The sequence below is a fragment of the Triticum aestivum genome, chromosome 6B, assembly GCF_018294505.1.
Source record: "Triticum aestivum cultivar Chinese Spring chromosome 6B, IWGSC CS RefSeq v2.1, whole genome shotgun sequence".
In the NCBI taxonomy this organism is placed as follows: domain Eukaryota; kingdom Viridiplantae; phylum Streptophyta; class Magnoliopsida; order Poales; family Poaceae; genus Triticum; species Triticum aestivum.
In genome coordinates this window covers 172107494-172133006 of record NC_057810.1, presented here as the reverse complement: position 1 = coordinate 172133006, position 25513 = coordinate 172107494, and the positions used below count along the sequence as shown (strand labels likewise).

At 43.7% G+C, this 25513-nt stretch overlaps 3 protein-coding genes and 2 non-coding genes across 6 annotated transcripts; 3 read left to right on the top strand and 2 right to left on the bottom strand.

The window, feature by feature from the left end:
* Nucleotides 1-1801: 1801 nt before the first annotated feature.
* LOC123136414 (DExH-box ATP-dependent RNA helicase DExH11) lies at nucleotides 1802-17354 on the top strand. 2 transcript variants are annotated; one of them, XM_044555770.1, is made up of 22 exons: nucleotides 1803-2141; nucleotides 2237-2761; nucleotides 2869-2949; nucleotides 3033-3150; nucleotides 3587-3789; nucleotides 3940-4047; nucleotides 4977-5078; nucleotides 5420-5620; nucleotides 5893-6003; nucleotides 6928-6995; nucleotides 7956-8322; nucleotides 8684-8839; nucleotides 8915-9025; nucleotides 10486-10539; nucleotides 11353-11610; nucleotides 12679-12788; nucleotides 13624-13777; nucleotides 14543-15002; nucleotides 15628-15842; nucleotides 16306-16544; nucleotides 16708-16834; nucleotides 16930-17354. In XM_044555770.1, the coding sequence occupies exons 1-22, from the start codon at nucleotides 2016-2018 to the stop codon at nucleotides 17140-17142; spliced, it is 4107 nt and encodes a 1368-aa protein (XP_044411705.1). In that variant the 5' UTR covers nucleotides 1803-2015; the 3' UTR covers nucleotides 17143-17354. The 2 variants fall into 2 exon arrangements, with proteins under 2 accessions (XP_044411706.1, XP_044411705.1); XM_044555771.1 differs by lacking the exons at nucleotides 16708-16834; nucleotides 16930-17354 and having other exon boundaries at nucleotides 1802-2141; nucleotides 16077-16363.
* Nucleotides 17255-19897, bottom strand: LOC123136415 (protein SUPPRESSOR OF K(+) TRANSPORT GROWTH DEFECT 1). The gene is made up of 8 exons (XM_044555772.1): nucleotides 19337-19897; nucleotides 19130-19235; nucleotides 18743-18941; nucleotides 18319-18387; nucleotides 18108-18182; nucleotides 17883-17981; nucleotides 17625-17789; nucleotides 17255-17532 (listed from the first exon to the last, which is right to left on the bottom strand). The coding sequence occupies exons 1-8, from the start codon at nucleotides 19809-19811 to the stop codon at nucleotides 17407-17409; spliced, it is 1314 nt and encodes a 437-aa protein (XP_044411707.1). The 5' UTR covers nucleotides 19812-19897; the 3' UTR covers nucleotides 17255-17406.
* A 243-nt stretch (nucleotides 19898-20140) lies between these two features.
* LOC123140228 (U2 spliceosomal RNA) lies at nucleotides 20141-20335 on the top strand. The gene has a single exon (XR_006469878.1). It is a non-coding gene; the product is annotated as a U2 spliceosomal RNA (small nuclear RNA).
* Nucleotides 20336-22594: 2259 nt separating this feature from the next.
* On the top strand, nucleotides 22595-22790 carry LOC123140225 (U2 spliceosomal RNA). The gene has a single exon (XR_006469875.1). It is a non-coding gene; the product is annotated as a U2 spliceosomal RNA (small nuclear RNA).
* Nucleotides 22791-23550: 760 nt separating this feature from the next.
* Nucleotides 23551-25120, bottom strand: LOC123136413 (2-methylene-furan-3-one reductase; the record flags this gene model as incomplete). Its single annotated transcript, XM_044555769.1, is given in 4 exon segments — nucleotides 23551-24038; nucleotides 24127-24286; nucleotides 24380-24703; nucleotides 24801-25120. Coding segments are annotated over 4 exon segments (1070 nt in total), but the record flags the coding sequence as incomplete, so codon positions are not given.
* Between the last annotated feature and the right edge of the window lie 393 nt (nucleotides 25121-25513).

The window sequence follows — 25513 nt, the reverse complement described above, 5'->3', positions numbered from 1 at the left end:
GGGCCTGAACCTGGGTACATCGTGTCCCCTTGTGTCATGTTATCATTGTGCCAAGAGTACCAGCTCGGGACCCTCTATCCGAGATCTGCCGGATTGGACTCCGTCACACATTATCAAGCTTGTAGGTCTAACAATAAAGGTTGTCAGGAAGGGGCTTTGAGTTGATCTATGTATTTGTTTTCTCAGGCTTTGTTGAATAATACAGAAAAATGGATGTATACATCATTGGATGAAGAAGCCGGGGGTTTCAACCTCCTTCTCAGAAAAGGAAAAATACGTAAATCCACATGCATTTTGATACACTTTTTCAATCATTTATGTGCAGTTTTGCAACCATTACAGCGCGGTTTCAAATATACAAATATTCCTATTTTGCATCATATCATCGTTAACCATAATCCTTCACCACACAACCATTTCACATGCATTTCAATTTTCTGAAAATTGCATTTATAACCTATTTCATATCCAAGTGTTGCACAGGTGAATAACTAGTAATGGGACAAATAGCTAGTAAGAGATTTTTTTCTAGTAATAGATGTGAAACACAATTCTAAACATTCCCTTAGTTGTTGGATTGATGGAAGACTTTGTTGCCTGGAACAACACAGAAACTAGATCTTTTTCAGTTCGTTCGGCTTATACCACGAAATGATAGTTTCAACATTACCGTAAGCTTGAAGCAACAATGGTCAATCAACCTCCAAAATACGACTGGCGTGGAGCAAAGTCTGGTCGCCGAGAGTAGGCCCCAAAGTAAAAAATATTTTCTTAAAGACGTATGGAAAATATCATTGTTGTAGCGTTCTTGCCAATTGACACAAACAATAGCTCGTGTCTGTTTTGTAAAATCCATTGTGAAGATATATAGCATGCCTTCTTTTAATATCCTAAAGTGGTAGAAATCTGGTACTATTTCTAGTCTTTCTGAAGCCGTCTGAGCCGCTCGACCCAATGACACGGGTTATCTGCTTTTTTGAGTCACTTTTTGATTAATAATAATCAAAGTCGCACCTTTTTTGGCGACTAGGGTTGGGTGAATTAGTTGCCAACACCCCATGATGCTTGTGATGTGAGAGACGTCGGGTAGTCCATGGGAAAAATATCGAGAAACCAGTGCGCTTGGGGCGATCCATTCCTGCATTAGCTCGAAATTATTGAAAAGCTGCACAATTTTTCTATACTCATGAGAGTTGGCTGGGTGAAGCCAATGACAGGATTGACCAAATTAAATGTTGACGTTGCGTTCTCTATTGACGCAGGCACGAAATCCAAGGAACTAGTAGTTCGAGATGAGCATGGTTCATTTCTTGCGGCGAGTTTTCACTCAACCATGTTGTGGACGTGCCCTCGACAAAATATAAAGCACTTCGTGATGATTGCATCATGGTCGGGAAGATAAACTACAACCCTATATTTGTTAACAATGATTGCCTCAACGTTATCAATGTAGTGCAAGATGTAGGAAACTCAATTGAAGCTACTGCGACTACATATGAACATTGTAGTAGCTTAGTTAAGGGCTTTGCTGAAATTAAAGCAATGTTATGGCTTACACTATTGTTTGGCATGAGTAGCCCCCTGATTATCTGCAAACGATGTACAATTTTTGTGATGATCAATAAAGTTTTTCTTATTTTCAAAAAATAAATAAAAAATAAAGTTTTTCTTTTGACATTATGATCAATAAAGTTGCCATGTGGTTTTCCCTAAGAAAAAGGCAGTCTCCCTTAAAAAAAAAAAGGAAAACGTAGTCATGTCGCGCCGGTTGGACATGCTCTAATCTGGTCGAGTCGCACCGCGTAGCCGAGCGGGCGAAGCGAGACGACTAGAGAGTGACCCGACGCATCGGGGTATGCGAGCAGCCGAGCCGACGCCATCCCCACCCACATCTCCGGCGCCGCCCCGCGGCCCCAACTCCGGCCGCCGCTTAGCTCCGCTCGCGCCCTATTAAGCTTGTGAAGAAGCAGAGTTCAGTGGAGAGATTAACGGACCGCCTCGTCGCGGGGGCCTCCATGGACGACCTCACCCCATCGCCGGTGAGCGAGGTGCCGTTCCGCATCAGCTTCTCCGGCCACGGCGGCCACCTCCGCCTCGACCCTACCCCCCACACGCCCAACCCCGTGCCCGACTTCGTCCTGGTACGCGACCCCCCAAACTCCGTCCCACACTGCACGTTTTTACTCAGTGCGAAGTCTGAACCCTAAACCCAACGATGCTGTAATGGCAACCGCAGCCGCCGGCCTACCCGCCCGAGAGTCCCAGCAGCGTGAAGGAGTACCTCGAGGCCAATTACCTCAACCCCGAGCTCTACGTCCCCACCGCGGCCAATGACGGCAGGGTGTGGGATGTGGACTGGTTCGACCTCGCCAGGCCGCCTCTGGAGCCCTCTGCCCCGCGCACCATGCTCGTCCCCGCCTGGGAGCCGCCTTTTCGCCGACGATCGTCGTCGACGTCTGAGCAGCAAGTTTGGGACCCTGAGACTGTGCAGATGGAGATGAGCCAAGTGTTCGACTCGGGGACTGGGGGGATGGTGCCACGGATGCCAGGCCCGGCGAAGGACTTTGTGAGAGGGAGAGTCAACAGCCGGCCATTCCGCCCGGGAGGCCTGCAGGATGATGCAGCTGAGGCGGCAGCATTGGAGAAGGCATTTCCAGAGGGTGCGCGGAATGGTGATTGGGTGCGTGAGCTTATGAGTGGTGGCCCTGCTCTAAATGCTCCGCCAGGGTTCCCCAAGGGATTGGACTTGGGCCAGTTGAAGGTTCGATCCTTGTGAAATCTCGAAGTGTGTGTTCATTTTACCAAGGAATGCTGTGGGTGTTCTAAACTGGGGCAGTAACAACTAACAACTCCTGTCTTATGTTATAGGAGTATAACAGTCACTGGAAGTGTTTCCGGGAAGGGGAGCATGTCGAGGAGCAACCTGCATCTTCATCAAATGACTCAACGGTAACCAGCTTAAATGCTTACGGTTCAACATCCACATCCCTGCAGTTTTGGCATTATATTCTGATTGCCCCATGGTCCTGCAGGATAAGTACTCGGTGCAGTTTGATGATTTGTTCAAGATAGCTTGGGAGGAAGATGATGTCAACATTGTGCCACATGAAGATGATGGTGAGCAATTGGCTGGAGATGAGGGAACCAACGGTAATTTATTGCCGACGTACTTCATATGTTCAAAGTCACATGAGTATATTCTCTTGTTTTGAATTGCAGCAGCTACTTTCTACACCTACAGATATGGCATTTTGACTTTTTACAGTATCAATGCAATAATTTGATATGTTTTCTAATACTAGCAAAAGACAAAAGAAATGAATTATGAAAGCATTTCTAAGATAGACCAAAGTTTGAAAATGCTGTCCGCAAGGATCACACAAAAACCTACACTTAGAGATGGAATATGAAGTAATTGATAAAATGCCTGTTAATACTATGTATAGAGTATGGTTTCCCGTGAAAAAAGAAAACATATATAAATTATGGTTACTCAAAGAAAAAACTGTATATAGGCCACATGTGTTTCTCAATGCTATTAAGTCTTATCCGGTTCCGTGTTAATCCTCCCATTTCCCATTTGTAGATGTCAATGAACGAAAGGTTGATAAGTTGCAAGATGCTTCTGAAACTCTTACAATGGCAGAAACTGACAAACAGGAAGCTAATGTCAGAGGAGATGTTTCTGAAGCTCAAACGGACTTGGATAAAATGTTATCATCTGAAGTGAAAGATGCCCGCGGAGAAACAAGTGGATTAGTTGATGATAAGCCAGCACAGGAGGGCACGGTAGGCGCACATTAATAAAAAATGCGACTCTTTGCATCTGTTGTGTTTCTTATTCCATTACCTTCATTGGTGCTTGGTGTTGCAGAAGCAGCAACATTTCTGAAGAAAACCGAACCACTGATTATTATTTGTTTCCATTTCACTCAATAGGACTGGGCACTCGTTGTTGGGGATAATTCTATTGTGACAAACTTCCACAAACTTGTTCCAGATATGGCAATTGAATATCCCTTTGAATTGGATAAGTTCCAGAAGGAGGTAAAATACTCATTAGCATCTGTACCTTTTATCCGAATATCTGAAGTTTCCTATGCTGATGACCATCTAGTGTGTTATGCTGTTTAAGAGCATGATCTGCATTTCTTTTAACATGATGTTCAATAGGCACAACCATGCCACATGCTTGTTAGTGGTTCATGCACCAGTGAATCGGTGATAGTGTGGTACCATATCTCTGTGCTTTGACTGTCTACATTGCCTTGTAAATTACCACAAACAGAAAACATTCAATTTCAATTTACCTAGCAACTATATGAAATAATTTTTAAATTTGTATTGCTATTAGTTAGGATGGCACAAACTTTCTTTGTGCATGCGAGCTATCAACATTAAGAAACTTGAAGCTGTCGTCTTAACCTTCCTCTCATGCCCTGAAAACTGTGAATAACTGTGTTTTGAAGTCTCAACCATAGTTCTGACAAAGCTCATTCACATTTTGAAGGGCTTCAGGTTTATGTATGATACAGAATTATGTGCTAAGAACTAATAAATTTGCACTCATATGATTTTACCACCATTTTGTGAAATACTGAGAGGTCGATAGACTAGGAATTCAGCATCCCTTCCAAATTCTCTATCCATCACATGCAGACACTTGTGTTCATACTTACGGCTCACACATTGACTACATATGGAAACAAATTACGTATTATGATAGCTGCAAATGGTACATTCCATTTCTATTTGTTCCTTGTCTTTGGCCCTTTTGGGACACAAGACTGCCATATAAATTTCGAACGAAAGGAAACATGAAGCAAGAAGGGGTGTCCTCTTCATATACTTCCTATTGAAGTTATGCATACAAGCAAGAGCAATCCCTAATTGCTATCACCTTATGGTTAGAATAGTATGGTACTGAATGCTTGATACAATCGCTTACCTGTATTCTTTGTATTTACCATAAATAGGCTATATATTATCTTGAGAAGGGGGAATCAGTCTTTGTGGCAGCCCATACATCAGCAGGGAAGACGGTTGTTGCAGAGTATGCCTTTGCTTTAGCATCAAAAGTACGGCTGACTTCACTGATTCTTTTCTGTATATTTTTTCTAAACTGCGGCCTTTCATTCTTCTTATTTACTCTGTTATTTGTGGTCAGCAATGTGCTTGAGTTAGGAGATCTCTAGCTTACTATTTATTACCTATAGTTGCTTTGAGAAGTACACAGTATTCCTGAATCACGCTCACTTTTACTTTTGTCAGTAGATTTATGTCTAGAGTATTGCATACTTTGTTACACTACTTCTCAATATACTGTAGCAGTTTATTCAGGCCCTCCCAAACATATAATGACATGTCTCGATAGAAAGAATGTAAGTGTGACACTATGATAACAGACGTTATTGTGCAGCATTGCACCAGGGCTGTCTATACTGCTCCCATTAAGACTATCAGCAACCAGAAATACCGAGATTTCTGCGGGAAGTTTGATGTGGGACTTCTTACTGGAGATGTTAGCATCAGACCAGAGGCAACTTGCTTAATTATGACAACAGAAATATTGCGCTCAATGCTCTACAGAGGTGCTGATATTATACGGGATATTGAATGGGTATGCCATTGCATTTCTGATTATTTTTTCTTAGTGTAAATATGCTCTGTTTTTCACTTTCCACTTCACATTTTTGCAATCTTATTAAGGGCTTGTTCGGTTAATCCCCACAAGGGGATTGGAGAGGATTGGAGGGGTTTGAGGTGGATTTTGACTTGCTGGGGATTTAATCCCTTCCAATCCCCTTCGAACCCCTTGAAATCCTAAGCAACCTAACAAGGCCTAAGGGATCATGGTTCATGTTTCTGATGTGTGATTAATGATGCAATCAGGTAATTTTTGATGAAGTGCATTATGTGAATGATGCCGAGAGAGGCGTAGTTTGGGAGGAAGTTATTATAATGCTCCCGAAGCACATTAACATTGTCCTCCTTTCAGCAACGGTATGGATCGAGTGAAAACTGCAATTTTATTACGACTGTTGCAATCAACCAAATATGATATATATAGTATTGATGTTAACTGTTACCCAGTAATAGGCCCTGTTTGGTTCAGCTTTTATTGATGGATTCCGCTGCCGCGCAGCAGAATCTGAACCAAAGGGCGAACCCAGTAGAATCCGATTCCAGAAATCTGCTGCCAAAATCTGAACCAAAAGCGGAAGCAGCCCAGGACGTGCTTTCCCAAATCTGATTCCGCTGCGGGCCAAACTCTGAAAAAGCTGTATCAGCTGGTTTGCCAAATAACCTACATCCTTTTCATATCAGATTTTCCACAACTGTTTTTCCACAGCAGATTTTTCACAGCTGCTTTTAGAAATCAACAGCCGAACCAAACAGGGCCATAGTTGAGTCATGCCAATTATGCAAGAATGGCATGTCATTAATTTAGTATAGTTCAGACTTCACTTCAGAACAGGGAATACTAGTACTATTCAGCTGCCTTTGGATTCTTAATTGATACTGAAGATCTTAAGGTGATTTGGTCGTAGCATTATGGCAAGTATGTGTAAGTTTCATAGTATGGAAGATTGTCTGATTGTGTAAGTTTCATAGCAAGCAAGTACGGTCGTATGATCCAGGAACCTAGATTATGTCATACATGTACAGGATTGCAATTTATTTGCTGGTTATGGTTATGCAAGTTTCTGGCTGCTACAGTATTCAACCACACCTATTACTGGCTGTAGCAACCGTTTAATGATAAGCAATGGTTAATGTGAAAATTTGATTCCAAACTAACACATTAAATATATTGGAAAAGTGCTTTTCACTGTTGTGCTATGAAAAATCTGAAGTTTGATATTCCATATTATTTTGTTCATTTTCAGCTTTACTTTAGGCTTGACTTTTTAATTATTCTGCCAGGTTCCGAATACAGTTGAATTTGCTGACTGGATTGGCCGAACAAAACAGAAGAAAATTCGTGTCACATCGTAAGTGTAACGTGCTATCATTTTGAAGTGGGGGAAAAATGCACAGTTTACCCTTGAACCTATTTGATTTTGCTCCTCTAATCTAGTTTTGTTAATTCCAACCAGCCCCTCTACTATAGTATTTTGTGCAATAAAAATCTTGATAATTGTTTCTGTTGGTATAAGCATATAAGCTAATCATGATGTATAATAAATTAATAACATGTCATATGACCTATTAATGGTCTACGCCTACTAAAACTTGCTAGCTAGTAGTATGGATGAGGAGATGCACGCTTGGATCCCGGAGAAGTAATCAACATGCACACACATCTGAGGATATTACGTACACATGCTATGTTAGTCACCTTCATGTGGTTTAATTGAGCAGTAATTTGTGAGGGCCTGGCCGCGTGGATCATGGAGATAATTCAGGTGGTAGTGGCTTGCATGATTAGCTTGTTATCTATTTGATTCATCTTTCAGTGGAACAAAATGTGTCATTTGGGGTTAAACATTTGCCTATCGCAAGTGTGTATTTGTCCCTGAGAGGCTGAGAGAGAATGCAAATACACTCAGAGAGATAGAGGGAGGAGTTGAATTACACAGGATGGAGTTGAGTAGCTAGAGGAAACGGTCCGGGTACCGCGTTCCTTTGACATGCTTATAGTGGGAGCTGAGTTCTGCTTCTTGCCCTCTCATTTTTCCCTAAGGAGGGGTATTTTTTAACAATTTGCCCTTCCCCGATGTGGGGGGCATAACACAAGATACCTTTTTAGCTTGGTTGCAATTAATTGGACAGTGTAGGAGCTTCGACAATATTGGGCTCTAGGTGAGATTAAATAATTCAGCGCCTTACAGTGTAATTTTACATTCTTAACTGCACTTTTGTCATAACATGCTTCCTGTTCTTAATCTCTTTCAACATATACTTCATCATATCACAATTTGCATCACCGTATGACCACTATATTTCACCAGGACCAACAAAAGGCCCGTTCCCCTCGAGCATTGCCTGTTCTACTCTGGAGAGGTATACAAAGTATGTGAGAAGGATATATTTCTTGCTCAAGGATTTAGAGACGCCAAGGACGCTTTCAAAATGAAAAATGCAAACAAGTTTGGAGCGAAACCTGGAACAAAATCAGGAACTCCTGCAGTACGTGCTGGAACTCAAGGCAGAAATCCAGACACGTCTAGTAAAGGGAGAGATCAGAAGCACCCAAAGCACCACCAAACCAATTCAGGAGCAGCAGCAATTCAGCAAAGCACCTCAGGGTCAAGGAGATCTGAGTCTTCATTCTGGATGCCGCTTATAAATAACCTTTTGAAGAAATCACTTGTGCCTGTATGTGAGAAAGATTGCTTTTGACATCTCTCTCCATGTTTTATTTCACGACAAGTTCTTTGGACCTCATGTTCTTCTGCTTTGAAATGTTACTTTTCATTTTGCATTCTGAACCTAATACTCCATTGTAGAATAACAATTTGTCTTATCATTTTTTTGGTCATGAACATAATTTTCCTTTATCTATTGTATATTACTCCCTCCGCCGAATAAGCTTGTCCCTCAAATGTATGTATCTAGCATCAAATTAGTGCTAGATACATCCATTTGAAAGACAAGCTTGTGACAAGCTTTTTCGGACGGAGGGAGTACTTAACATTTGACATGACCTTTTCTGATCATTTCTATGGTTCTTCTGCAGGTGGTAATTTTTTGCTTCTCAAAGAACAGGTGTGATAGGTCAGCAGATAGCATGTTTGGTGCTGATCTCACCAGTAGTTCTGATAAAAGCGAAATCCGTGTCTTCTGTGATAAGGCCTTTTCGCGCCTCAAAGGATCCGACAGGAACCTTCCTCAGGTTATCCAATAGCAAAGTTTTTGACTGGTTAGCTTAACTTTGTTTTGATGCTATAGATTTTGACATCTTTGTTAGGTCGTAGGAATACAAAGCCTTCTGCGAAGAGGAATTGGAGTTCACCATGCTGGGCTTCTTCCTATTGTGAAAGAAGTAGTTGAGATGCTGTTTTGTCGCGGTGTGATCAAGGTTAAGCTTCAAACATCTAACTGATATTTCATCATTGGAAAAGGTTCACTCTGGTCCGCAAACCCCTTAGTATAGTGCCTAACGCACTTAACACTGTCAACTATAAAACCTGAAATCTGAGGTCTGACCTTCCTAACATTAAAAATTGGTGGAAATAACCCTCTATGGTGGTTTTGCATGGTGGTGTTTTCATGGTTGCAGCGATTTTGAACACATGGAGCTCCAACGTGGATAGGTTAGAATATTGGACAACCACACCATCATGGCCCCGCATGTCATCTTCTTCCTCCTCCCGCCCTCTCTCTCTCTCTATATATATATATATCCTACCCTTGCTGGCCACCGCCACCTGGTCCTCTTTGTTAGCCATCACCTCCTTACTCGATGGCCGCATGCTCCTCCATGCCTTCCAGAGCTTGCCACACTCTGCACTGACTCGGAGCAGGATGACGCTCCCGTGTGCCATGGCATGGTGGAATCATCTCCTCAACCCCTGCGTGGATCTGGAGCTGATAATGATTGTCCGTATGCTGCTTGTGTCTCAAGTCCGGTGGTGCAGGTCTGCTGCTCACATGGAGCTGAGCTCATCTCAAATACTGCCAACTAGCGTTATACTCTTCCTCCCAGCTGATTTTCTGAGCGTCTCCAATGGTGTCTCTCGCCTGAAGAGAGTGAGTGGAACATGATGCCATGTGTCCATGTGGGGTCCTGACATGGCTGTGCAGTCTCTCGCGAAACCGCTCTAAAGGGTTTTCTGCACTGGTTTTGGAAGCTGGGAAGATCAGATGTCAGGTTTGATAGTTGAGAGGTTTAAGTGCGCCAAGTATTATACTCCCTCCGTCCCAAAATAAGTTGTACTAAGGTCAAGACACTTATTTTGGGACGGAGGGAGTACTTGTGAGGGTAAACTGGACTTCTCTTTTCGTCTTTCAGTTACATGTTAGAAACTTATGTACTAAGCTAACCAGGATTAACTACTTCTCCATTGTCATCTATCTACTTTTTGTCTTAGTAGTTGCACTTCTTGAAAGGGAAACATTCATGGACAGTCCATATGTTGTATGTAGGGTATTTGCTAGATGTAAACAAAGTATAAAACTATAAATGCTTACTAGTGAGTAGTGGCTACTACTCCCTCCGTTCGGAATTACTTGCCACAAAAATGGATGTATCTACAACTAAAATACATCTAGATACATTCATTTCTTGGACGAGTAATTCCGAACGGAGGGAGTAGTTGGCAGTTGTGCACTGTGCTCGAATAATCATTGCCGAATCAGTATCATGGGCACAAGGTGTTTAGCTTGAGTGAGCTAACAGTGAAATGGTTGTTCGGTTCAAACAACAGTGTTGTCAGCTACTAGCTAAACAGTTATATTTTAAAATAGCATGTGCTGCTGCAGTTATACTTTATAAATTAACTGAGTGGCAACCATTTGACTTGCTTAAACTCGTTGCAGGTACTGTTTTCCACTGAGACATTTGCAATGGGTGTTAATGCTCCTGCAAGAACGGTGAGTTCTTTTTTGTTTCTTCTCTCATACGGAGGGTTTCAGTGTTTCTCTATCTTGTGTTCAGACTTCATATTGCTATTATACTTAAACTAAGCATGGTCGACCCACTTGTAGTTTTTCTTATATTTGTATATTTGAACTATGGTAATGAAACCGATCAATTGTCTCGTCATTTTTCGAATTGACTGCAATGTGCTAATGATGCATACCTTATACTTAGTGTAAACTAACATCATTTATTCTGGCTGGTAACTGCTATATCTCTGCAATTAATTCTAATTGTAGAGAGGTGCTAATGGTCATTTTGTTATGTTTTATAGTTCAGAACCTTGGGAGTCCTTCGATTTATTCATGTGGGAAGCATGAAGTAGTCACCACTTAACACTCACCTCGCTGAGATTTGGGATATAACTGTCAATTTTTTGTCTTGGCATGTGTGTCGGGAGTTTGGGGCAATAATATCTAGTGATTGTATTATGGTTTGCAGGTCACTTCTGTTGAATATGCTTTGGACTAGACCAATTTTAATGTATTGTTAGTATCTTGCCAACATTGATTGACAGGTTTCTTTCTCTAAATATATTTTGCAGTTTGCTGTTGACAGTTACACATAATGTCCAGTGTTTAGTTCGTGCAAACATAAATGTAGTCAGGCTGATGCACATAGTGTTTTTTCTTATTTCTGTGCGCCATTTGGAATCAAGCTAATTGTTGCTCATGCTTAGTTTATATGTTTGAGCTTACCATGCCTTTTAAGCCCAAGATTCTGATAAACTGCTCTGTGTCTCCGACTAAACCTTGCAAATTCAACAGGTTGTGTTTGATACTTTAAGGAAGTTTGATGGGAAGGAACATCGAAGGTTACTTCCAGGGGAGTATATTCAAATGGCTGGACGAGCTGGTAGGAGAGGACTAGATACCATAGGTACAGTGATAATGATGTGCCGCGATGAAATTCCTGAAGAAAGTGATTTGAAAAATCTTCTTGTTGGAAAACCAACTCGACTGGAATCTCAGTTTCGACTAACATACACTATGATACTACATCTTCTACGTGTGGAGGAACTTAAGGTATACCTCTCACTGTCGATTAGAAAAGTTTCCTGCTCAGCCATGTTATTTGAGTAAGTTTTGTATTTAGATGTGGGTGTATTTCGTGTGGCCAACCATCTTTCAATTTCTCGAGCTCATGGGGCAGATGCACATGCTCTGAAATATATATGTTTCAACTTTCAACTCTGGATACTCAAAATTGCAACATAAACTCGACATATATGTCCCTCTTGCTAAACTGCTCAAATCAGCTTATTTCCTCTTATATACAATCTTCTTTCTTGAGCTTATCGGCGCTTAAGCACATGCATTGCAAATATATATGTTTGAATTATAGACCAAAAACTGAAATAAGCTAGAAATATATGTTGCTCTTGCTTCTGTTAGACATGTATATATTAGCTGTCTGATATCCCTATTGTTTTAAGGGGTTTAGTGCATTTTTTCTTTGCCTGTATACTGGCTATGGCCTCATGAGAATACAAGTTGCTATTCCTAACAGCTGCACTGCTCAACTCAGGTTATTTACTTGTTAAAACACAGTATATCCATGTTTTGATAAATATGTTGACCAGAGAGTCTGTATTCGGGGGTAACACCTTGTACCTGGCATGGGTGGGTGCCCCCATTATCTCTCTACCATTGGATGTGCATTGAGATCTGCGCACATTCTCTTACCACAAATATATCATGAGAGCATGTGCACAAATCTCGAGGTATGTTTGAATGCCTGACACAGTGGAAGCACCCAGCCATACATACAAGCACAAAATCGACTCATGTATTCAACTAAATTTCTTGACTTGCAGTCTGCTTAATTTCCATGGTAATACTCAATACATGATAGAAATTTGTTAAGTTTAATTTTCTTTTCTCCTAGGCATACTGACTTTACTATCAGTATATATTTTTTGTTTTGGGAGACGCTAGAATGCGTCTTGATGTATTTCATGGAAAGAACAATGCCCAAGGTGAAAAGGCCCTACAGAGGGCGTGACTATGTCTTAGATCGATGTGTGCCACTATGCTCTTTTTAAAATGTTCCAGAGGAAACGGGATATCCTTCACAGATGCATTGTCTTGTAGGTGGAGGACATGCTTAAGAGAAGTTTCGCAGAATTCCATGCACAAAAGGATTTGCCTCAGAAGGAAAAGCTGCTTCTGCAAATGCTACGTCAACCTACAAAGACAATCGAGTGAGACATCAACCCTTCTTTACCAAATTGTATTAATACGGTTGGTGCCAATATTTGATATTCTTGCACTCATGTTTAATTTATGGGTTGGGTATCTAATTTGTGGAACTACAACCCTTGGTAGAATAGACGCAGCACAGCTTTAGAGTAATTGGCACTACAAAGATGTGATAGAAAATACCGTAGTTGGCAAATGTGTTGATCTAGTCTCATTTTTTGGATATGCAAAAACGACCATCTATTTCTAGAGGACTAATCTTTGTTCGTCTGTCCAAGTTGGCAAATGAGTAAATACGCACTAATATCTTATAACCAAATCTTGGAGTAGTCGGTTGGACTTGGTTACAGAAGATAAAAACGATAAAAAAAACCGTAGTTACAGAAATGCAGACATTTATTTACTTAGTCCTCTACCTCCCAGGCTCCCAGTCATGAACTGTGCATCTAGCCCCCAAAAGGATGGGAGTGTGGCAATATAGTCATTTTCTGCAGCACCTTGCAGGACTAGATGTACAGTTGGGTTGATCCAGTGCTCATATCATAAGAATCAGTCCTCTGTGAGATCTTTGGATGTTATCAAATGCTAAGCTGATATGTTTGGTACTGGTATTTTCTTTTATATACAGTTAATAAACAAATAAACATACAGCTCAGTGGATAGAGTGTTTGTTTCCTATGCAGAAGTTCGTAGGTTTTACTCCTACTTGGCGCGGTTCAGTCTTTTTCCTCCTTGTTAACAACCTTGTTAACAATCATTCGTTGGGCCTTTTTGGGGCTTTCTTATTTATTATCCTATCTGCATCATAATCTATTAAATTCATTCTTAAATCATCAGGTGCATAAAAGGAGAGCCTTCTATTGAAGAATATTACGATATGTTTCTAGAAGCCGAAGAACACAGGGAATTTGTCACAGAAGCAATTATGCAGTTGCACACTACTCAGCAGTTCCTTGCGCCTGGAAGATTGGTGGTTGTTAAAGCCAAATCTGTATGTATTCATTCTATTGGGTTGCATTTTACGCATGCTTTATTTTTGCTGTTCATCCTTTCAACGATTTTTTGTTTACACCTGTCACAAATAAGAATTCGATTTTGCGACCTTTTATTAAACAAATAAGGATCCCATCCCAAGGGGAGAAATGGGTATACACACAAGTAGCGTACTGGAGTTGAGCTTGGCCCAAATTCAGTCTTGTGTTTGAAATTAAGCTTGATATCTGCATCTTCTTGATTCAAAACTGAACTAAATTTCTGTTGGACCCCAATTAGCTTACCACCTTTGAGCTTCTTTCTCAGCACCTCCAGTTTGAATGATAAGAACTTTGACCAGCCATTTTAAGCTAGCTACATTAACTGTTGACTTCTTGTGGCACTTCTATGTAATTTATTTGATTCGACGCAAGAAGTCTGTCACTTCTATATAATGAATCGAATTTGAGAGGTCATCCAGGGGCTTACTGGCTAGCACCATGGTTGGTGGGATAGACAGCTTGGGTTCGGTCCTCACTTGTACCTTAATTAAATCGGTTCTTTGTTCCTTCTAGACATCACCCATTTAATCTACTTGATTTCATATAGGTTCTAATATTGAAACATCTTTTCTACGCTTCTACCATGGATTCTGATAAACCACAGTAGGCTTGAGGATAAAGCGGTGCCTTGTGCTTACTTATTTCTCCTACTTTTATTACAAATGGTTACTGGCACAACAGTGGCATCTTTCCCGCATTATAATCTGTATGTTATATGACAGGATGATGATCACTTGCTTGGTGTAATCGTGAAAAATCCATCCGCTACACTAAAGCAGTATGTTGTTCTTGTACTGACCGGTGATTGCACTTCATCTGCACTAGCCCCTAATTTATCCAGTCAAAATGAGAAGGGACCAGGGGATTCTCAAGGATATTTTATTATCCCGCCGAAAGGAAAACGTGGCATGGATGATGATTTTTTCTCTTCCTCTAGAACACGAAAAAGTTCAGGTGTTATCAATATAAAGCTACCATACACGGGGGACGCATCTGGAATGGGTTTTGAAGTAAGAGCTGTGGAGAATAAAGAGATTATTAGTATATGTACAAGCAAAATAAAGATTGATCAAGTCGGACTCCTTGAAGACATTAGCAAAACAGCTTACGCTAAAACAGTTCAAATGCTTATTAAAGAGCAGACAGATGGAAAGTACCCTCCTGCGCTAGATGCAATAAAAGGTACAGATATTCTGCGATGGCTAAACTGCCATATGAAATCTTGTGCTATTCCATTAAAGGTCAAATCAGATTAGAAAAAAGACCTTATCTGCATGCTGATTATTGTGTTCATCTAGTATGTTCCAATTCATTTATAGTCAATCTTGTAAGTAGAATAAGTTACAGGGCTATGGTGTACGTGTTTTTATGGCTTATACTTTCCTTAACTCCTAAGGTGTTTGTGCTAGAGAGACTTGAATGAGCAAGAATTATTGAAGTTGCAACTAGGATAAGGCAAACAAAATGTGATCATATAACTCTTAATTTTCACTATCTTATTAGTACAGTAGAACTTGTCTTGAGTTCCCTGATGTAACATCAGCATTTGATGATTTACCTAACCGATGTGGATTTATTTAGGCGTTTCTTTCGATTGGAAAGAGCTCAATAATCTTTTAATGCTTTGTTCCACTTCCTGCACTTGATTTATCAACTGTTTTAACTTGTTCATTTTCGACCCAAAGTGGTCGGACCCTTCCCCGACCCTGCGCAAGCGGGAGCTACATGCACCGGGCTGCCCTTTTTTTCCACTTCCTGCACTTGATTTATCAACTGTTTTAACTTGTTCATTTTCGATGCAATGCAGACCTAAAAATGAAAGACATGGATCAAGTTAAAAGATATCATGCACATAACAACCTACTGGAACAAATGTCTAAAAACAAGTGCCATGGTTGTATAAAATTGAAGGAACATAAGTCAATGATGAAGGATCAAAAGGTGCACAAGGATGAGCTGGATCAACTGAAATACCAAATGTCTGATGAGGCACTTCAGCAGATGCCACAGTTTCAAGGCAGAGTAAGACTTTACATATTTTTTCTTGTTCTTGTGGGTAGATTAGAAAAAAAGTAAGTTCCTTAAGCAACCATATCTATTATTTCTGGCACAACAAAATCCAAGGGGATTGGGAAGCTTAAAATTTCCTAAGTTGTCCAATCATTTCTGATCTGGGTCTGCACATGAGGTTTTTGGTTTCTATCCTACTGTATAAATCATGAGGCTAGTTTTTTTTCATGGAATGTGTTTATGTAGGCTCAGTCCAAACAGAATATCATAATTGGCATGCGGAGTGGTCCAGTTACACATGTTTGTGTTGGGGAACTGTCATAGTTGATTAGTTACCGTGGATTGCTCAAAAGGCCACTACCAGGATATCAAGAGGGAAATATCATTTCTTGGAGTGTGGACCACATGCACCTCAATTAATATTTTGACCCTTTAAGATTTCTGTTACAACAATTTTATTTTTCCATGTGTGCAGATCGATGTACTAAAGGAGATCCATTACATCGATTCCGATCTTGTTGTGCAACTTAAGGGCCGAGTGGCATGTGAAATGAACTCTGGTGAAGAGTTAATATCAACAGAGTGTTTATTTGAGAATCAGTTGGATGAATTAGAACCTGAAGAAGCTGTGGCTATTATGTCTGCATTTGTTTTCCAACAACGGAACGCGTCAGAACCATCTCTCACTCCGAAACTGGCTGATGCCAAAAAGAGGTTAGTTTCTTTTTCTTGCCTGCTTCTAGTGCTTATCTCTCCAGCGCACCTTGTGTCTTGGACCTGGTAACGTTGCAAGTACTAACGAACAGAGGGTGTAATTGCTTGCTTACATGATACATACCTCAAGTACCTTTTGTTCTTCTCTCTGTCTCCGTATTAGGCTCTATGACACGGCAATCAACTTAGGACAGCTCCAAAAGAGGCACGAGGTGCCTGTGGATCCTGAAGAGTATGCACGTGATAATCTCAAGTTTGGTCTTGTTGAGGTTGTCTACGAATGGGCAAAGGTATTATCACTACACACATCTTGGTAGGAACTCTTTCTGTGGGATGGGTCATGGGTGTAAAATTCTAAGTCTTTTTCTGCCGCGTCGATGTGCAGGGAACGCCTTTCGCGGACATATGTGAGCTGACAGATGTATCTGAAGGGCTGATTGTAAGAACAATTGTGCGGTTGGATGAAACATGTAGGGAGTTCAGGAATGCGGCTTCCATAATGGGTAACTCTGCTTTGTACAAGAAAATGGAGATCGCGTCCAACGCAATCAAGCGTGACATTGTCTTTGCAGCAAGTTTGTATGTCACAGGAATATGATGCATGTAGGCCTAACGGTGTTTGTAAGTAGAGAATATGTCTTAGTGAAAGTACCATCTGATACCGTTGACAGCAGGTGCCCATGAGTGAGTAGTATCAGCAAAATCTACTGTTTTGTCTAATCAATTTCTGATGCTTTTAACCAACAAGCATGTACAAGAAGAATTGCTATGACTTCACAAAGCTATACAGGCCTATAAATGTTCAAGTCAGTAATCGTATGGCAACATTTACAGAACGTAAAATCCTGGGTGTACGTAAAATTCAGCCCTCCTCCCCAAACTCTTTGGTGAACCTTGTATACACTCCCAGCTCCGCCTTGCTCACCGTCGGTCTCTGCCTCGCAAGGACCTTGTCGAAGTCTGTCCTGGAGATCGGAGGCGGGGTAATCTACATCGACACAGGAGAAAACCACCTGAGCAAGAGACGAACAAGGCAAGCAAGAGGCAAAATAACACGCTGCTGCATTTTATAGTGTTTACCTGGTCAGCCATGCCTTCCGCCGCGAGCTCCTCCATGGTGGTCTGCACGGCCCCTGGTTGCTTTGGCCCGCACGGCGTCCACGTGCCGCCGCCGCCGTCCTCTGACCTGAAGAAGAACATGGCGTCCTGCGTCTTGCGTATGGGCTCAAACAGCACGTCCTTCACCTGTCAAAAGCGCGCAAAGGGAGAAGTATCGGTATCTCGACACCATATGTTTATTGTGTGCAAGAAAAGGCTGGGGGGAGTATGGTGACATACGCAGACGGCGATGTCCGAGCCGGAGAAGCCATCTGTCCGGTGAGCCACGCTCTCGAAATCGCTCTTGGTCAGGCTGTGAGGGGTGTCGCCGAGATGGACCTGCAAAGGTGAAGTCTGAGTTAACTGAACCTTGTAGCGGTGACGGATGTTAAGGGTGACTGAAGTTGGTAGCAATGTCAAGGTGGGGTATTGTTGACTGAAGCTTTCTTTTGGTCAGCTCGTTACCTTGAGCATGCGTTGTCTAGCTTTAAGGTCAGGCAGTGGAATGTAGATGCGTTTGTCAAAACGCCGCCTGACGGCCTGGGGCACAGCGCACAAGTATGACAGGTTCAGTACTATAAGGATAACACACAGCACAGATGTACAGTGTATTTTTTCCCCGCAGAAAATATGCACATTGTAATTGTATGAATATTTGATAGGAGTATATGTCTACCTGATCCAGAGCATATGGAGTGTTTGTAGCAGCAAGAACAAGGACCTTGTCATCGTTATGGCCAACACCCTGTAATATTACAAGCATGTCAGAAAAATGTGTTTAGTTACTATTGAAGAAACTGTGATCGATGGCAGTTGCTTTGCAAACTTTTAATTTATAGACAGACATATGCATGTGGTTGCTTTTCTCACAACAATCTGAGCCACTGTATTCTACTCCCTCCGTCCCAAAATTCTTGTCTTAGATTTGTCTACATACGGGTGTATCAAGTCACATTTTAGTATTAGGTACATCCGTGTCTAGACAAATTTAAGACAAGAATTTTGGGACGGAGGGAGTACTTGCTTGAAGACAACAATCCTGCCAGTTTCATGGAAAAAGAAGACAGTGACAAGTGTTCTACAATGTCTGAAGAAGTCACCTGCATTTGGACGAGCAGCTCCGTCTTAACCCTCCTAGAAGACTCGCTTTCATTACCTTCTCCACGTTGGCCACACAAAGAATCAATTTCATCGATGAAGATGATGGAGGGGGCATTTTCACGAGCCATTTCGAACAGGTTTGCGACCAGCTTTTCGCTTTCTCCCATCCACTTCGAAAGAAGATCCGACGAGGATATACTACAGTTAGTTCAACACTGAACATTAGTCCATAAGTTGCAGAATGGTGATGATATGCATTAGCAACAAGCAATCCCAAAATAATTCAAACTTTGGCTCCAAACATCAGCATTGCAACAAAAATTAATGTGCCTCTGTTGTTGGGACAAAGGACTGGAACCGCAAGAGAAGTGAATCGTAGCAATCACCTGAAGAAGGTGGAGTCGGCCTCCGTCGCGACGGCCTTGGCCAAGTAGGACTTCCCCGTCCCCGCCGGCCCGTACAGGAGGAACGCCCTCCACGGCCTCCGCTTGCCTGCAATTAATCGCGCGACACATTTTGATCCGTCACAAACAGGCGCTTCCTCCGAATTGAGGCGAAATCGACGAAGCTTCTGGTGGCACCTGATCACGTACCGGTGAAGAACTGCGGGAACCTGACGGGGAGCACGACGGCCTCCTGCAGCGCCTGCTTGGCGCCGTCCAGCCCGGCGACGTCGCTCCACCTCACGTTGGGCTTCTCGGAGACGATCGCCGAGTGGAGCCCCGCGCGGAGCTTGGTCCGCTCCGAGGCACGCTCGTCGTCCTCGTCCCCGCCGCCGCGGGGATCCTTCTTCCTGGTCGCCGCCGCCACGCCGTTGCCGGCGGGTCCACAGGGGGCGGGGTTGCCGTCGAGGAGCGCGCGGATCTCCTCGGCGCGGGCGACGTACCCCGGGAGCCTGGCGGCGATGGCGTCGCGGACCCTGGGGTTGTGCTCGTACCTGAGGTGCGCCGCGAAGTAGTCGAGCGCCTGCACGTAGTGCTGGAGCGCGGCCGCGTAGTCGCCGGCGTCGTCCTCCTGCACCGCCCGCCGGACCAGCGCGACCGCCTGGTCCTTCATGGCGCCGTACATCGCCGGCAGCCTCGATCGATCGCTGCGGTTGGAGAAGGAGAGGAGGAACTTGAACGCGACGGACTCGTGCGGCTTGGTTCTGGTCACCTTTGGGCTCGCCCACAGCGAGCAGGGAAAAATAAAGAAGCCGTAGCAGTGGGCCGTGAAAGGATGCTGCCGTGGTGTTTTTGTTGGGCCCGTTGAAGCCCAAACGAACGAGAGGCTGACTCGCCTGGTCGACCGAGTTCGCTGCTCTTTCCTTTCGTTTCGTTTAGTACCACCTCGCTTGCGGAGGGGGAAGAGGCGGTCGAGGCAGCTATAAAAGCAGGGGGAGGGCAGCAGGAGAACTCATACCTTTCTCGGCCTTTTGGCTAAGATCAAATGTAGTATCTGTTCTTATCAGTTTAATATCTGATATGTGGGCTATGTGCTCACAACGATATTAAATTTATTTTTTGTGGGAGAGGGTCCATCACAGTGGCTTGCCATTGGGCCTTCAGGTGTTGCCTGGGCGTTGCACTACAGCTCAGGCAGGCGCACCCCAACCAAAACTAAGTTAAATTTTTTAAATAAACTTCTTAAAATTAAAAATCTAAGTTCATATGTATTCAAGCTTCTGAAATCTGTCTGAGCCTCGGTCAAGCGGCCACAAGGCAATGCTGATTTGCTGTCTTGTCTTGCTCGGTTAGGAGATTCCTGCTCTCTGCAGCAGAAACTGTCACGCTGCTCGGTCCGGACTCTGCAGCGGCACTACGTCGAACTTGGCCTGTTGGGACCTGTTTATTTGGTAGTACTTGCTGCCGCTGTGACGGGGAAAAGGAGAACAAACAAGTCGAGAAATCCCAACATTTTGTTTTCTCAAGCGCTTTCGTTATCCATGTGTTGAGCCACCAACTGAATGATGTCCGTGCCGCCCAACTTCAAGTAACTTGTTCACATAAACCCGTTTTACCATTTTGTAAGTGCACCAGTATAGCACTTATGTATCAGTAATGTTGAGGAACCGAGATTTGTATTGTATTATGTGTTTAACTACTCTTTTTTTTTGAATCTGGATTGCTTACTACTCTTGCTTTCTGGTACATAGTTACATTTTACATGTGCATGCTTAGGAATAAATTAGGGGCTTAAACAATATATACTACGACGTATCATGAAAGTGTGATCTGCATAAAAGGATGCTACCATCTCCTTGTTTCCCTGTTTATGTCTGTTATGAATTTCTCACGTCGTACATCCTTTTCCCTGACCAATCTTTGGTGAGTCATCCAAGCTTCTGAACCATAACGGAAACTCACGACCGAAAAGGATTTCTTGGGGAAAAAAGGAATGGACTCTACTATACGACCACTGAAAGCTTCTTCTGGAAAACAAAGAAGTCGTAAAACTGGGTCGCGCGAGGATGCTGAACATTACATACCATACTAACCAGCATCTACATAATCCTACTTACTGCAACTTTACAAAATAAAGAAAGAATGGATAATCTCTTTTAACAGAAAAAGACTGCTGCAATCAGTCAGAGAAATGACAATAGATTTAAAGCACTCCCGGTGTTGCTACTGTAAGCCACTTTAATCAACTAGCGTAGGTTTTTAATTCTGATCTACTAGCGAGGGTAGTTAATCATCAAGATGTTACTCTGACGACAAGAACTGTTGATTGCCTCGGAATTGATCCCCCAGTTAATGTGCTCACTTCCACTTTGGAAAACCAGGACAGCAATAATACCCTGGAGCTTTTTGAAATATCTGAAACAACAACTGAATTGTGAAAGGCCAGGTACAAACTGAACGAGTAAGATTTCTGTTCACTGTAATAAGTCAGGAGTCTACCGCCATCTCTGATAACATCACATCCTTTTCTGTTTGCATGCATGATCCAACAGATATTTGCTCAGTAATCTGTGAGAAAAACACATCACTTGTCCAGAACTCCAGATGATCGTTAGAAGATGGGAAACTCGTCACCGAAGAGGAATTCTTGGGGAAATGGACTCTGCTATATTTTGGATTCACATTGCCCTGACACTTGTCCTAAACTCCAGATGATCTTCAGAAGATGGATGCGGCAACTGATAAAACCAACAAGTCAAGTTGATTTCGATGCTTTTAAGTATCCAATCACCTTTTGTACTTCATTCTTGTCATATACTACCAACTTAAGTATTTAGAACTGTGAGATACTACTAAGAATAAAATGTACATTGAAGATTATTTTTTCTTTATTTGACTGAACCTAGTGAAATTTCCACTTTCTACTGAAAGTCGCTTTTAGTTGAACAGCCCACATGCTCTCCTAGAGATAGTAATCTACTTACTTTGAACATGATTTATTATTCCCAGCTTCCTGTATTTTTGTCATGGTGCTGTGTATTGCTTTCAGAGAAAAATAAGCTAAACATGGTAACTGTACCAGTAGCCATCACAGTTTATCAGAGATGATGTCGAGTAACTTCGTGGCTATGGTAATGGTACGTTCTCCATGCACTTTACATGGCTTGATGATCTCCACAGCTCATTCTGACATTCATACGTTTCCCATCCCTTGAAGTTTCTTGTATCTTGTCCAAGACTCACGCGGTGCTGTAGTCGTCGACGTCGTCCTTCAAGCTCGGCTCGTCCCCCATATGTCAGAGGCAGGTAGCGGAACGAACAGGGATAAAATGAAAGCCGTAATACTGGGCCGAGCGCAGCAGGTTTGCCTGCTCTTTCGTTTCGCTTTTTTAGTACCACCTCGCTTGCGGAGGGGGGAGAGACGGTCGAGGTAGCTATAAAAGGAGGGGGAGGGCAGCAAAAGAACTCATACCTTTCTTGGCCTTTTGGCTAAGATCAAGTGTAGTATCTGTTCTTATCAGTTTAATATCTGATATGTGGGCCATGTGCCCACAACGATATTAAATTTATTTTTTGTGGGGGAGGGTGCACCACAATGGCTTGCCATTGAGGCCCTCAGGTGTCGCCTAGGCGTTGCACTACTGCTCAGGCAGGCGCACCCCAACCAAATCAAGTTTAAATATTTGAAGTCCTTCATTTTCCAAGTTCAAATATTTGAATTACTTCGAAGGTCCTCTACAAGTTGCAGCAGTTTGGATTTTGGTAGTGTCTGTACTGACACGTTGATTGCTGGTTTTATGACCCTCTGTTTATTTGGAACTCGTTTCAGCAGCTATGGGAAAAAGCTAAGATCAAGAAACATTGATGTATCGTTAACTTTCGCCCTTTTAATTGCCCCCTAAACAAACAAGTCAAGGAATCCCAGCAGCATTTGTTTTTCAATCGTGTCCATTATCCATGTGATGTGTTGAGCCACGACTGAGTAGTGTCTGTCCTTGCCCAACTTCTGGAACTTGTTCACATAAACTTGTTTACCTTTTTGTAAGTGCACAAGAACAAGACTAATGTGTCAGTAATGCAGAAGAATAGATATCTATGCTTCCTGTAACCCTCTACTTACTGTAACCCTCTACTTACTGTAACTACAAAATAAAGTAAGAATGAACATCTCTTTTAACAGAAGAAAGACTGCCGCAATCACCCAGAGAAATGACAATACAGTAAACCACTTCCGGTGTGCTACCGTAAGGCACTGTAATCATACAAGTTTTTCATTTTGATCCTAGTGAGAAGAATAAAATCCTACCGGATAGGGTAGCTGATCATCAAGGTGTTATTCTGACAACAAGAATTGTTGATTGCCTCAGAATAATTTGTGCGCTCACTTTCACTTTGGAAATTCAGGAAAGCAGTACAACCCTCTGTAGCCTTTTGAACTATCAGAAACATAACTGAATGGTAAAATGTCAGGTACAGATTGAACAAATACTACAGATTTATGTTCATTGTAGTAAATACACCATGAACCTACCGCCATCTCTGATAACATCACATCTTTTTCTGTTTATACGCACGATCCAACAAATATTTGCTCAGTGATCTGTGACAAAAACACACCACTTGTGCTAGCTATTTACAGCAGTGTCTCATGGAACTGGTGAAATGACTACTTTGCCGGTGGCTCGCCCGGTCTCGAGGTAGGAAAACGCCTCCACGACCTGGGAGAAGGGGAAGGGCCCCTTGGGGTCGACCACCGGCTTCACCTTCCCGGACTCGAGGTAAGGGTTGAGCTTCGCCAGGACGGACCCGTCGGAGGTGACCACGAACCGGAACCCCGGGGACGCGACCGCGCCGGTGAGCACCACCACGCTGCCGCCTTCCTTCACCACCTTGACCGCCTTCTCGCCCTGGCCTGAAACCCCCGAGCATGTGTCAGCTCCGGACTACTGCTTGGTGTGTGTGTTTTGTCAGTCTTTTCTTGTGTTGACAAACGAACTCACCGACTGCGTCGAACACGACGTCGTACTTCTCCGGCATGTCCTCGAAGTTGTCCTTGGTGTAGTCGATGGCCACGTCGGCTCCCAGGCTTTTCAGGAGCTCCAGCTTCGGGGTGCTGGCCGTGGCCGCCACCGTCGACGCGCCGTAAACTTGCTTCGCCAGCTTCATTGCGCCATGTTCAGCAGGTTAGTGCTTTGACTGGACAGAAATTCAGTTTTGAGATTGGACTGAAGCCACGCAGGAGCAATGCCAGACCTGGATGACGAGGGTCCCGACTCCGCCGGCGCCGCCGAGGACGAGGATGGACTTGCCGGCGGAGAAGCCCGCCCTCTCGAGGCCCTCATGGGCGGTCTCGATGGCGAGCGGCAGACCGGCGGCCTGCGCGAAGTCGATGCTCTTGGGCTTGAGCGCCACCAGCTTCTCCTCCACGGCGGTGTACTCTGCCAGCGAGCCGAACTGCTTGGGTCCCTCGAGGACCTTCTCGCTGATGTGGCCGTACACCTCGTCGCCCTCCTTGAGGTTTTTCACCTGGCTGCCGACCTTGACGACCACTCCGGCCATGTCGTACCCTGGCACAGTCTGCAGACCAACCACGACACAACACGCTAGTGAGTAGTGATCAAATCAAGAGCTCGAGCTCGGAAGGAAGTGAAACTGAAGGGGCGCCCGAGCTCACCGGGAGTGGGGAGTCGGTGGCCTTGAACTTGCCCATACGCCGCTTGGAATCGACGGGGTTGAGCGCCGCGGCTGCCACCCGGACCAGCACCTGGTCCTCGCCCACCGCCGGCACCGACACGGCCTCATCGAGCTTGAGCACGCTGGCGTCCCCATACTCTTCGTACGCCCAGGCCTTCATCGTCCCGGGAACGTCCGTCGCCACGGCGGCCACCGCCGGGGACGATGACGCCGCGGTCACCACGCTCCGGCCCGGCCCACCGCATCTTCTTGCGGTGGCAGCAGCACCCGTCCTCGCTGCCGGAACCGAGGACAGGAGGAGCCGAGGTTGCGTTGCTGGACGCGGAAAGAAAGACCTCGAACATGGATTCGTAAAGATCGAGTAGGCGAGGAATGCTTGCATCTTCGAAATCTTTTTAGGCTCCTCTGGTTTCTGTGTTCTTCGTGTGCGTGCGCGCGTTCTGGTGATTGCTTAGCTTTAGTTATCCGCTGTGGCAGCTGGGAGTGGCGGGGAATGGCTGGGGATAAAAGGCCGGGACCGGCCGCGGGAGGATGTGGTTGAGATTTGCGTTGGTGATCGAAGGAAGGAGAAAGTTCCGCTGGTTGTGACACCTGGCTACTACGAGGCTTCAACCTCAGCAGGTCACTTTCCTTGCACATAATTTATGGCGCCAGCATCAGCTAGCAGGTCACTCGGATCCAGGAATTGAAGTA

What these genes read in the sequence shown, in the direction of transcription:
- LOC123136414 (XM_044555770.1), top strand. Translation starts at nt 2,016, where the DNA reads ATGGACGACCTCACCCCATCGCCGGTGAGCGAGGTGCCGTTCCGCATC. An exon ending in TGGAGATGAGGGAACCAACG is followed by an intron (nt 3,151 to 3,586) that starts GTAATTTATTGC and finishes TCCCATTTGTAG; the next exon opens with ATGTCAATGAACGAAAGGTT. An exon ending in CCTTTGCTTTAGCATCAAAA is followed by an intron (nt 5,079 to 5,419) that starts GTACGGCTGACT and finishes GTTATTGTGCAG; the next exon opens with CATTGCACCAGGGCTGTCTA.
- LOC123136415 (XM_044555772.1), bottom strand. Translation starts at nt 19,811, where the DNA reads ATGTACGGCGCCATGAAGGACCAGGCGGTCGCGCTGGTCCGGCGGGCG. An exon ending in AGCTGCTCGTCCAAATGCAG is followed by an intron (nt 18,388 to 18,742) that starts GTGACTTCTTCA and finishes GTAATATTACAG; the next exon opens with GGTGTTGGCCATAACGATGA. An exon ending in CTAGACAACGCATGCTCAAG is followed by an intron (nt 17,982 to 18,107) that starts GTAACGAGCTGA and finishes TCACCTTTGCAG; the next exon opens with GTCCATCTCGGCGACACCCC.